The 11,927-nt window shown below is 36.5% G+C and overlaps 1 protein-coding gene across 1 annotated transcript in view; it reads right to left on the bottom strand.

Annotated features, from left to right (window-relative positions):
* Positions 1-2,099: 2,099 nt before the first annotated feature.
* The window catches only part of LOC102430510 (GTP-binding protein 10-like), an 18,054-nt gene continuing 8,226 nt past the window's right edge, over positions 2,100-11,927 (bottom strand). Inside the window, exons 5-8 of the mRNA XM_006108400.3 lie at positions 7,292-7,365; positions 6,631-6,683; positions 3,443-3,550; positions 2,100-2,284 (exon numbers count right to left, since the gene is read on the bottom strand). Coding sequence (XP_006108462.1) covers positions 2,162-2,284; positions 3,443-3,550; positions 6,631-6,683; positions 7,292-7,365 — 358 coding nt within the window. The 3' untranslated portion in view covers positions 2,100-2,161. The remainder of the gene's footprint in view (positions 2,285-3,442; positions 3,551-6,630; positions 6,684-7,291; positions 7,366-11,927) is intronic.

The raw sequence follows: 11,927 nt of genomic DNA on the forward strand, positions 1-11,927 counted from the left end.
GACAACAAATGGCTAATAAGCACATGAAAAAACGATCAATTTCATCAATCACTAGAGAAATGTAAATCAAAACCATAATGAAATACCACTTCATTCCTACTAGGGTGGCTAAAATAAAAAGATAGACAATAACAATTAATATCTAAGCATAGATATTAATGTGGAAAAAGTAGAAACCTCATATATTGCAAGTAGAATTGTAAAATGGTGTAATGGTGCAGCCACTCTAGAAAACAGTTTAGCAGTTCCTCAAAATGTTAAACAGAGAATTAACATTCATTTAGCAATTCCACTCCTAAGCATATACTCAAAAGAAATGAAGGCATGTCCATACAAAAACCTGTACACAAATGTTTACAGCACTATTGTTCATAATAGGCAAAAAGTGGCAAAGGAAATATACAAAGTCCTGGAGATAAGAAACATCACATAGTGTTACAGAGAAATCATAGGGCTGGATATAGAATGGAAGAGGGGCAGGCAGAGAAAGATAGACTGCTAGGTAAGGAGTCCAACCTTACCAGACAGATCTCATACACCACGGTCAGGCTGGATCTTAACCTAATAGCAATGGGGCACTATCGAAGTATTTTAAGCAGAGAACAAACATCAGGTTGGTTCTTGTACAAAGCTCACTCGAGCTGCCTCATAAAAAAATGGATTACAGGGAAATGAGACTGGAAGCAAAGAGACCAGATAGGAGGGCCTTACAACATTCTAATGAGAGGGGTTGATGATTAAAACAGTGTGGATGAAAACAAGCAGATGACTTCAGAATAATTTAGGATATAAAACTGACAGGGCTTGGTACAGGTGGTGAGAAAGATAGAATTAAGACCACCATCCAGGTTTCCTGCTTACATACTCAGTAAAGTTCTGGAGGAGGCGGGAGAATTAAAAGGGGGAAAAAGGGTCAGTTTTATACATATTAAGTTTGAGAAGTTAATGGGATATGCAATCAAAGATGTCCAAGAGGCAGCTGGTCTAAAGCTTAACCAAAAATCTGGGGATCAGATACAGATTTGACAGTCATCAGTATATTTTCTTAACTGAATGCTAATTAAAGAATAAACAGGCCCAGCCAGGGTGGCTCATTGGTTGAGCGTCGACCTATGAACCAGGAGGTCATGGTTCAGGGGATATGCCTGGGTTGTAGGCTCGATCCTGTGTGGGGTGTGCAGGAGGCAGCCAATCAATGATTCTCTCTCATCATTGATGTTTCTATCTCCCTGTCCCTCTCCCTTCCTCTCTGAAATCAATAAAAATATATTTTAACCCTTTGCACTCTGAACCATTCTGGACATTGGCTACCAGCTACTCGACACTACTTTGCGGCGGAAACGTGCATTTACAGACCCTCGTATTATTTAGTATAATTTTGGAACCAAGTAACGTATTATAATGATATTGGACTTATATGAATTGGGTGACATCGAGGAATGTATATTTGCAAAAAAAACAATATTTTATTGTTTATAATTTTGTACAGTATGATAAGTTTTGTAACACTCCCCAATATGCATTGCAGGCTGATTAGTGCATGTTTGACAGTAATAAGTGGTTTGACGCCTGCCACCAGGTGTTTTCCTGTTAGAACACACAATGCAGTCCCGTTTTCTTTGTCCCACATCGGGAATATGTAGTTTATTGTTTAATCTGACACAAAACCCGCTGACATTTCTTGTATATATCTTAGTAATTTTACGATATTTTGATTTAATTTCTTGTGCCATTTCAAGATAAAACTTCAGGGAAACATGCATGTCTCAAAAAGTTGCGTTGAAATAACTCAATTCCCCGTAATCACTAATAAACTGCAATGTCCCCTGAGAGGGGACATCCGAGTGATATGCTAGAATTCCGATGTCCCCTGAGAGGGGACAACGGAGTGCAAAGGGTTAAAAAAAATAAACAGGAAAGAGCAGAAAAAGTAGACTGAGAAATAATCTAAGAAGTAAGAAAAGTTCAAGCAAGATAAGGTTTGAGAAGTGTGCAATAAAGAAGGCTTTATTGGTTGCAATAGTTTGAGGAGCAGGTTAATACTGAAGAACTAGAGACAGCAAGTTTAGATAATTCTTTATCATCAAAGCTTCAAACAGTAAAGGTGGAATATATTTTATTAAAATTATTGTCATTTCATACAGTCTTTTGTACCTATATATTAGACCAGATGCAGAATGCAGTAAAAGAGCAACAGAAAACCTACTTTTGTAAGCAGTAATACAGTTTCAAAGGCAGTTCTGTATGGAGTTCGAGAAGAAAGTTGAAATCCAGAAACATCAACCTAAAATAAAATAGGGAAAGAGACAGCCTTTAACATAAGATTAGCTACATATTTCTGTTTTGAAATGTTTTATTCTCTCAAGCAAAAAAAAATTTCTCAATCTATACTCTATTGGTAATTTAGTAATTCAAAATAAGAGAGCCCTGGCCAGCATGCTCAGTGGTTAGAGCGCTGGCCTGAACACCAAAGGATCTCCAGTTTGAGTCCTGGTCAAGGTACCTGGGCTGCAAGTTCAATCCCAGTCCTGGTTGGGGTGCCTGTGGGAGGTAACCAATCGATGTGTCTCTGTCACATCAATGTTTCTCCTCTCTCTCTCTTTCTCTCTTTCCTCCCCGACCCCTTCCACTCTCTCTAAAAAAAGTCAATGAAAAAAATATCCTCAGGTGAGGATAACAAAAAAATAACAAAACAAAATAAGTGAAATTGAAGTGTCAAGATAGCTATAATTATTCTGATAAAATCACAACCATTAATACCATGAAAAGCTAGTATAGATAAGACAATTTACATTAATATGAACAATGTCATAAATAGCTGACCCTTGAACACCTTGGGGGTTAGGGACACCAATACCTACTCCACCCTGCATAGTCAAAAATTAGTGTATAATTTTTGCCTCCCCCAAAACTTGACTACAGTCCCTGGGTACCCTGGGAGGATTAGTTCCAGGACCCAAACATGGATACCAAAACCTGTGGATGCTCAAGTCCCGTATATAAAATGGCATAGATCAATGCATACAGCCAGCCCTCAACATTGGTGGACTCCCAACACTATGGATCAAAAACAGCACAGGTATTTATAGAAAAAAATCTGCATATAAGTGGACTTGCACAGGTCAAACCCATGTTGTTCCAGGGTCAGCTATATATAATCTAACACCACCAATAAAATAGGAAAAAGACACTATATAATACAGTACTATGGTGAAAATCTTAAGGAATTAAACCCTGCCAAGTATGGCCAAACTTACATCTGCTATAGTAAATAATGCCATTTCCACCCCCATATTATAAACCAAGATTATGGTATTTGACCCCATTTAAACAGACTTAGTGGAATCACATATGCTACCACTTTATTAAAAATTTCTAGGAAAACTACATTCATTGATTTTCATATTCAGTTGAATATTTCATTGATATACATATGACTTACAACAAAAAGCAGTTGTTTAGTTCTTTCTACATGCTTGAGGAATTTGTGGCCCATTCCTTTGTTCACATGTGCTCCTTCTATTAAACCAGGAAGATCAGCTACCAATATCTAATACAAAGTTAAATGGTTTGATAAAAAAGAAAAATACATGAAAACCGTAAGTAGAATTACATAAAAAATGTTTCATGGTATATCGAGTACGAACAAGTCCTGACTTGTGATTAGCCCTGCATCTTTATAAAGCCAAAATACCTTTACAACAAAATGTATTAAGAATCAAAATCCTTCTTTATCAGAAATTAGAGTCCCATTTTTAATTATTAATCTAACAATCTGGAACTTTAGGGATTAATATAACAGTTATTAATCACAAAATTCTAGTAAGAATTCCATAAATTACATTGTTTAATGTAAACTTTCCACAGAATTTCAACTTTCTAAATGCTTAAAAGTGCTCAAAGATACTAATTCAACTGGCATTTACTTAGTACAGCTCTGCAGTTTTAAATTTTAAATTCTTTATGTAGTTAATGTCCTTTTCTATTCATAATCTATCAGGAGGACTATTGACCATCCTTAAAAAGTAAAGGATATAGCATCCCTGTTTTCCTTTGGCGATCATAAGCATTATTAGCCATTATCCTACATCTGTGGTTTTCAAACCTCACTGCACATCATAATCAGTTTTATAAATTACAGATGCCCAGGCCCCACACCTAAGAGATCTGGTTTCAAATCTCTGGAGTGCAGGCTTTACTTATCATTGTTATTCTTAAGCTACCCAAATCATTCTGAATAGCAATAAGGTATGGGAAACACTGCTCTACACACACTGCTCCTGTGAATAAAGATTTCAGAGTATGTGACAAAGCAGTGTACACTACAGAGGTCTCATGTCCTGAAATTTTATTTGAAGGTTCTCTAGTAATTTCCCTTAAAAATTACAAACAATGCTCTCTTTTTCTCTAAGTATTGTTTGCTATATTCATATTACCTTGTATTTATAATTGCTTAGTATTTAATATTCTATATAACTTAAAATTTTATTAATTTACTGTTGTATCACTGTTAAAGCAGTATAAATCTTATTTCTTTTGAATTATGTTAATGGATTATATGAAACATTGATACATCATCACCAAAAGTCCATTAGGATCACTCTTGGTTTTGCACATTCTATGAGTTTTGACAAATATATGACACATATCCACCATTTATAGTATCATACAGAATAGTTTTACTGCCCTAAACATCCACTGTGCTCTGCTTATTCATCCCTTCCTTCCATTCCCCCTAATTCTTGGCCACCACTGATTTTTTTTTTATCTCCATAGTTTTTTTTGCCTTTTCCCAGAATCTCATATAATTGGAGTCATACAGTATGCAACCTTTTCAGACTGGCTTCTTCCACTTAGTAATATGCATTTAAGATTCCTTTGTGTCGCCCTAGCTGGTTTGGCTCAGTGGATAAAATGTCGGCCTGCAGATTGAAGGGTTCTGGGTTTGATTCTGGTAAAGGGCACATGCCTGGGTTGCAGGCTCGATCCCCAGTAGGGGGTATGCAGGAGGCAGCCAATCAATGATTCTCTCTCATCATTGATGTTTCTATCTCTCTTTCCCTCTCCCTTCTTCTCTCTGAAATCAATCAATCAATCAATAAATAAATAATAAAGTGCTGGTAACATTTAAAAAAAGATTCCTGTGTCTTTTCATAGCTTGTAGCACATTTCTGTTTAGTGCTGAATAATATTCCATTTTCTGGATTTGCCAACATTTACCCATTCATCTACTAAAGGACAACTTTGATTGATTCCAAATTTTGGCAATTATCAAAAAAGCTGCTACAAACATGTGTTCAGGTTTTTGTTTGGACATAAGTTTTCAACTCATTTGGGCAAACACCAAGGAACATGATTGCTGATAGTACATTACATATTTTTGTTTTAGTCTAGTTATGAAAAACATCTACAGTTCTTCCTTATTAAAGAAAAATAATTTTTAATAGGTAGATAAGGTCAAAGTCCCATTCAACTAAAACTTTTCTAAAGAGAAAGTTGAAATAAAATCATTTCCATGAACTTTAAAAAATGTTTTTAGTTAATGAAAATTAATAATCAAACATGGAAGTAAATATGGACTTGCAATGAGCACAGAGATTAAGAAAATAAAGAAGCCTGGTCACATGGCTCAGTGGTTGAGCATCAATTTAAGAACCAGAAGGTCACAGTTCTATTCCCAGTCAGGTACATGCCTGGGTTGTGGGCTTGATCCCTAGTAGGGGGTGTGCAGGAGGCAGCCAATCAATGATTCTCTCTCATCATTGACGTTACTATCTCTCCCTCTCCCTTTCTCTCTGAAATCAATGAAAGTATATTTTTTTTAAAAAAAGGAAGAAAATAAAGAAGAGGCCCTAGCCAATGTGGCTCAGTTGGTTGGTGTGTCGTAATGTCATCCAGTCGAGGTGAGTACGGGAGGCAACCAATCGATGTTTCTCTCTCACATTGATGTTTCTCTCTCTCTTTCTCCCTCTCCCTTCTTCTCTCTCTAAAATAAAAAATAACATATTCCCAGGTGAGGATATAAATAAAGAAAGAAAATAAAGAAGATGTTATAATGACAAACTGGACTTAAACTTCCAAAGAATAGGAAGTTACATTCTCACCTGAGTGCAATCCACATATAAGTGAAATCATATATGGGACATAACACTAAAAGCAACAAATGAACAAACAAGAAAAATACACATACAAAAACTCATAGATACAGACAACTGTAAGCTGATTACCAGAAGGAAGCGGGGTGAGGGGTAGTAAAGGTTAAAGGGGATCATATATGTAGTGATGGAAGCTTAGGTGGTGGGCAGGTGATGTAATATACAGACGTAGCATAGAACTGTACACTTGAAACCTATATAACTATTAACCAGTCACCCCAGTAAATTTAAAAAAATAATACCTATTTTAAAAAGCTACATTCTTATACAGTATTTTACTGACAGTACTCATTATTGACTTGATCACAGTCTCACTTACTAAAAACAAAATCTTGCAACTGTCCCTCTCCCCCGAACACGACAGAAACAGTCAAATATAAAGTCCAACTACCAAAAGCAAGTACTTTCACTTCCAACCAAGTCTGTTACTTTAGTTTAATTTTTTTTACAAGTGTCTTACTTTAAAAATACCCACCTGTTTGAAATCTTTATACATGATCTTTCCAAGTTCAGGCTGTAATGTTGTAACTAAAAGAAAAAAGCAATAATAAATAAAGCCTAAAATAAAGGGCGATACTCTCAAAACTGTCTTAGCATTATGTATAAAATAAAAAATACTTTTCTGTGAACAAGTTAATTCAGATTATGTTCTCATTTGTTGATATAGAAGGTACAATTATTTTTGCTATGTACAATAAACTTGGAAAAGAACAAACACAGATGTTTATAATATGCACAGTCCAATCTAATTAGTGGGCCTCAAAGTTTCTCTGCTGCACTTGAAGAAGCTTGGTGGGTGGACCAGAATTTAGACTTCTATCACTATGTCTGGTCTAGTCCTTTCGCATTCAGTGATCTTCAAGCCTCACCAATCCTGCACGAGCCTCATAAAATCATAACTAAACCAAATAAATGATTATGCAACAGAAAAGTAAATGCAACAAAGGAAGTAACCAGTACCAGAAACTGCTGAGGGCAGAAGTTTCAAAGATTAATGGGAAATGCATATATTCTGCCAAGAGTTTTCAAATTCATAAGGCTACCCTCATGAGTTGTCATTTTGTTCATACTACGAGAAAGATTCGCTTTTAAAAATTCACCACTACACATTAAAATACAAAACGACTTATACTTACATGCATAATCTGCAACTGCAGGTTTTGCATGAGAAATTTTACTTAGCAAAGAGGATTTTCCAGCATTTGGGAATCTGAAATGAGAAAATGAATTTATACATTGCAACAAATATCATACTATTAATATTGTTTATCTCTGAATTCTTAACATTTAAAAAGCAAATTTCTTGAATGTTTCTGGGATTAAAAGAAGAGTATAACTTTAAAATAATCTTGAAAAACTTGAGGAACAAAATATACTTATGAAACAGGTAAAAATAAATTCATGCTGGACACTGAAAAAGTTTTAGTATTGTGAATAAATAATTCAAATTATATAAATAAAACTAGTGTAGCATAGGATAACAAAAATAAACTAATATAAATACCTGTAATCTACAATCTCTAGCAAACGCTAATAAAATATTACTTATGTTGTTTAGTGGGTCTAAAATAACTTTTTTTTAAATTGACTTTTTAGAGAGAATATTATTCAACTGTAAGAAGGACGAAATAGTGCCACTTTTGACAATACAGATGGACCTTGGGGCATTGTGCTAAGTGAAATAACTCAGACCATGAACAACAAATAGTATATGATCTCATTTATACATAGAACCTAAACAAACAAAAAATCAAATTCATAGACAGAACATATTAGTGGTTGCTGAAGGTGGGGAAGAAGAGGTAGGCAAAATGGGTAAAGGGGGTCAAAAGATACAAATTTCTAGTTATAACATAAATAAGTCATGGGCCATATAATATGTAGTATGATGACTATAGTAAATACTACTACATAATGATACTGTATTATATATTTAAAAGTTGATAAGAGTAAATGTTAAACTTTCTCATCATAGAAAAAAATTCATAACTAGGTGTGGTGATAGATGTTAACTAGACTTATAGTGATCATGTTGTAATATACAAATATTGAATCACTATGTTGTACACCTGAAACTGATATATATGTCAATTATAACTGAATAAAAAAATTATCCAACAAATATTTATTGAACATTAACTTGTATCAAGCAATATCATAGGCACCAGAAAAATAGCAATCAATGAGGCAAATGTGATCCCTACCTTCACAGAGCTGTCATTCAAATTTGAGAAAGCTCTTCGTTCAAAACTCTGCCAAACTTTCATTTGGAATAACAGTGTAATATTTTGCAAATATTAATTTCAAATTCTATAAAAATTTATAAGCTCTTAATGGATCTCTTTTAACAATTTTTTTCATTAAAAATATTTCTATAATAAATTTAGAATCAAATTATGTGAGATTTCTTAATGACTTGCTTCCCTTGGAAATACAGTATTCTCTTATATCCTGTTAAACCCAGTATCTTGTAACTATTTGAAAAGTAAATTGCAACCTTTTATCCATGATCATCACTAGTTAGACTTGCTTATTTTTTCCAATATCCTATTTTCATAATAGTAAAGATGTAAGCATCTACTGTATTTCTAAAAGATCAAACTATGAGAAGAAAAAGGATGGTAATGGTTGAAGAACAGACAGTTGAGATTTTTCTTAAAGAGTATGGAATGAAAATTTTAGAGGCTGAAATCCAATCTATGTAAAGGTCAGCTTTGACAATAACAGTACAAGTGTATGTTATATACCTTTCTTCAAAGGTTCACTTCACTGCTGAGACTAGCTAAAAGGATTTCTGCTTATGCTGGTATTCACAGTAGTAACTTTTTAAGAATAGCTACCTAACTTAAAAGCACTAGAAAAATGTTAAACATTGTGCTTAAGAATTATGATGTGCTAATTATTTACTGTAATTCCAAGCCCACTTCTGAAAAGCTTAGCACTTCACTATAGTGGCCTCTTATAAGGTGGCAATATAATGATCATGATAGCAGTGACCATTCATTCACTGAGCATTTATAAATCCAAAGCATGTGTTGTACTGCAAATGTAATATCTTACCAACGTCTTAAGATGAGAACTCCCCATTCACTATTGAAGATGAGTGAACAAAAACTTAGACAGTATAACGTATCCAAGAGTAGCTAGTTAGCCTCCTGAGGACTAGAGATTCTAATACAAATAGTCACACTTGATTCCCCCCACGCCCACTCAACTTTTACTACTCAGCCCTGCTGAGCTTTTCTTAGTCTGTAAAGGTGTCTTCATGGAACTTGAAACTCATTTTTCTACCAAATGAGAAAGTGAATGGCTGGATTCTCAGCCATATCCATAAAACCCTATTAAATTGGTAATGTTTAAAAAATATATAGTATTACAGAGCCTATGACTCATAAACCTTGAGGGGAAAATTACATGTGAATGGCAAGATTGAATGCCAGGATCACATCTTTCCCTATTACAACTTCAGCAGGAACGGGGCCTCTGTGAACTCCACATCACTGCTGGTAAGACCTTGACAGGCATGGGAAGAGGAGAGACTCACAGGGAAGAGTCTGGTAAAGAAGCAGTGAGATGGCTGGAGAGGAAGATGAAAAGAGCTTAGAAAGAACCAATGCAGGGAGGAACCAAGATGGCGGCATAGGTAAACACTTGAACTTGCTGCCTCGCACAACCACATCAAAACTACAACTAAAAGACAAAACGGATATCATCCAGAATCACGGGAAGGCTGGGTGAGTGGAAATCCGACAACTAGAGAGAAAGAGAAAAGCACATCGAGACTGGTAGGAGGTGCAGAGGTGCAGAAGAGCGGAGGTACGGAGATGCTTGAAATTGGCTGGAAACTGGGTATGCTGTTGTCTTTTTCAATCGGGAGGAAAATACAAGCTCTCAACTGCTCTGAACTCCAGTTCCGGGTGAGACTTTGGGGACCCAGACTCATATGGGGAGAAACTGGACTGTCTGGCATCGGGCCGGAACACGAGGGTGGCTTTCTCTCAGAGGTGCTTGAAGCGATCGATGTTCCTGCACGGCCGTGGGACACAGAGATCCAGGGCAGGACTGACTGACAGGCAACCATTGCTGTTTGCACTGCCCAGTGATTCCCTGAGACCCCACCCCACCCAAGCTGTGAGCAGAGGATTTTGCATATGAATGACCTGGCCTTTTGTAATCTAAAACCTAACAAACTGCAGCTGGGTCAAAGAGCCACAGAGCTTTCAAAAGAAGGCATAAGGTTCCTCAGCAGCCTGCATTGCTTCACAGCTGCGCATCATCTGGGCACCTCCAAACCCCAAACAAAGAGGAGGAATCTGCAGATCTCTCTGTAGCTCCTGCTGGGTGGCCTCAGGCAGTGGCTGACTTTGCATCTCCTTGGAGATCCAAGAGCCAGTGTACCCAGTGGTCAGAGTAAGACTATACCAGATTCCAACTCTTCAGATCCATAAGAGACACACTCAGGGGGCAGACTTAGTGAGCACCAAAGCCCCATTGAAGCAAGTCCTGCCCCATAAGGGTGTTTCCAGCACAGCAGTTCTCCTGTTGTAGACATAACTGGTCTTCACAGCCAATTGGTCTGGAGGTCAATTCCACCCAGTGATACTAACAGCAATCAAGGCTTAACTACAACAAGACTGTGCACACGGCCCACAAAGGGGTTCACCAAGAGTGTCCACCTCAGGTGACTGGGGAGGCTGAGCCACTGGGCCCTATAGGACACCTAGCACACAAAGCCACTCTATCAACACAGGGAAGCAGCCAAAATGCAGAGACAAAGAATCATGTCACAAATGAAAGAAATGGAGGAAAGCAAACTACTGGATATAGAGTTCAAAACCACGGTTATAAGTTTACTCAAAAATCTTCTAGAAACCTCTGAGAAATTTAGTGAGACCCTCAAGGATATGAAAAAGGACCAATTAAAGTATACACTGACTGAAATAAAGAATAATATACAGAGATCCAACAGCAGACTAGAGGATCCCAAGAATCAAGTCAAAGATTTGAAATATGAAGAAGCAAAAAACACCCAACCGGAAAAGCAAAAAGAAAAAAAGAATCCAAAAATATCGAGATAGTGTAAGGAGCCTCTAGGACAACTTCAAGCGTACCAACATCCGAATTATAGGGGTACCAGAAGAAGAGAGAGAGCAAGATATTGAAAAACTATTTGAAGAAATAATGACAGAAAACTTCCCCTACCTGGTGAAAGAAATAGAGTTACAAGTCCAGGAAGCACAGAGAACACCAAACAAAAGGAATCCAAAGAGGACCACACCAAGACACATCATAATTAAAATGCCAAGGGCAAAAGACAAAGAGAGAATCTTAAAAGCAGCAAGAGAAAAACAGTTAGTTACCTACAGGGAGTACCCATACGACTGTCAGCTGATTTCTCAACAGAAACTATGCAGGCCAGAAGGGAGTGGCAAGAAATCTTCAAAGTGATGAATAGCAAGATACTACAGCCAAGCTTACTCTATTCATCAAAGCTATCATTTAGAATTGAAGGTCAGATAAAGAGCTTCACAGATTAGAACAAGCTAAAGGAGTTCAGGCCACCAAACCAGTATTATATGAAATGCTGAAGGGTATTCCTTTGAGGGATGGGGCTGAAGAAGGAGATGCAAAAGGTAAAGATAAAAATTATGAACAACAAAGTGACAACAAATACATATCAACAAGTGAGTCTAAAAATCAAGTGAATAAAAAATCTGATGAACAGAATAAACTGGTGAATATAATAGAATCAGGGACATAGAAAGGGAGTGG

The sequence above is a fragment of the Myotis lucifugus genome, unplaced genomic scaffold (assembly GCF_000147115.1).
Source record: "Myotis lucifugus unplaced genomic scaffold, Myoluc2.0 scaffold_2225, whole genome shotgun sequence".
Lineage (NCBI taxonomy): Eukaryota > Metazoa > Chordata > Mammalia > Chiroptera > Vespertilionidae > Myotis > Myotis lucifugus.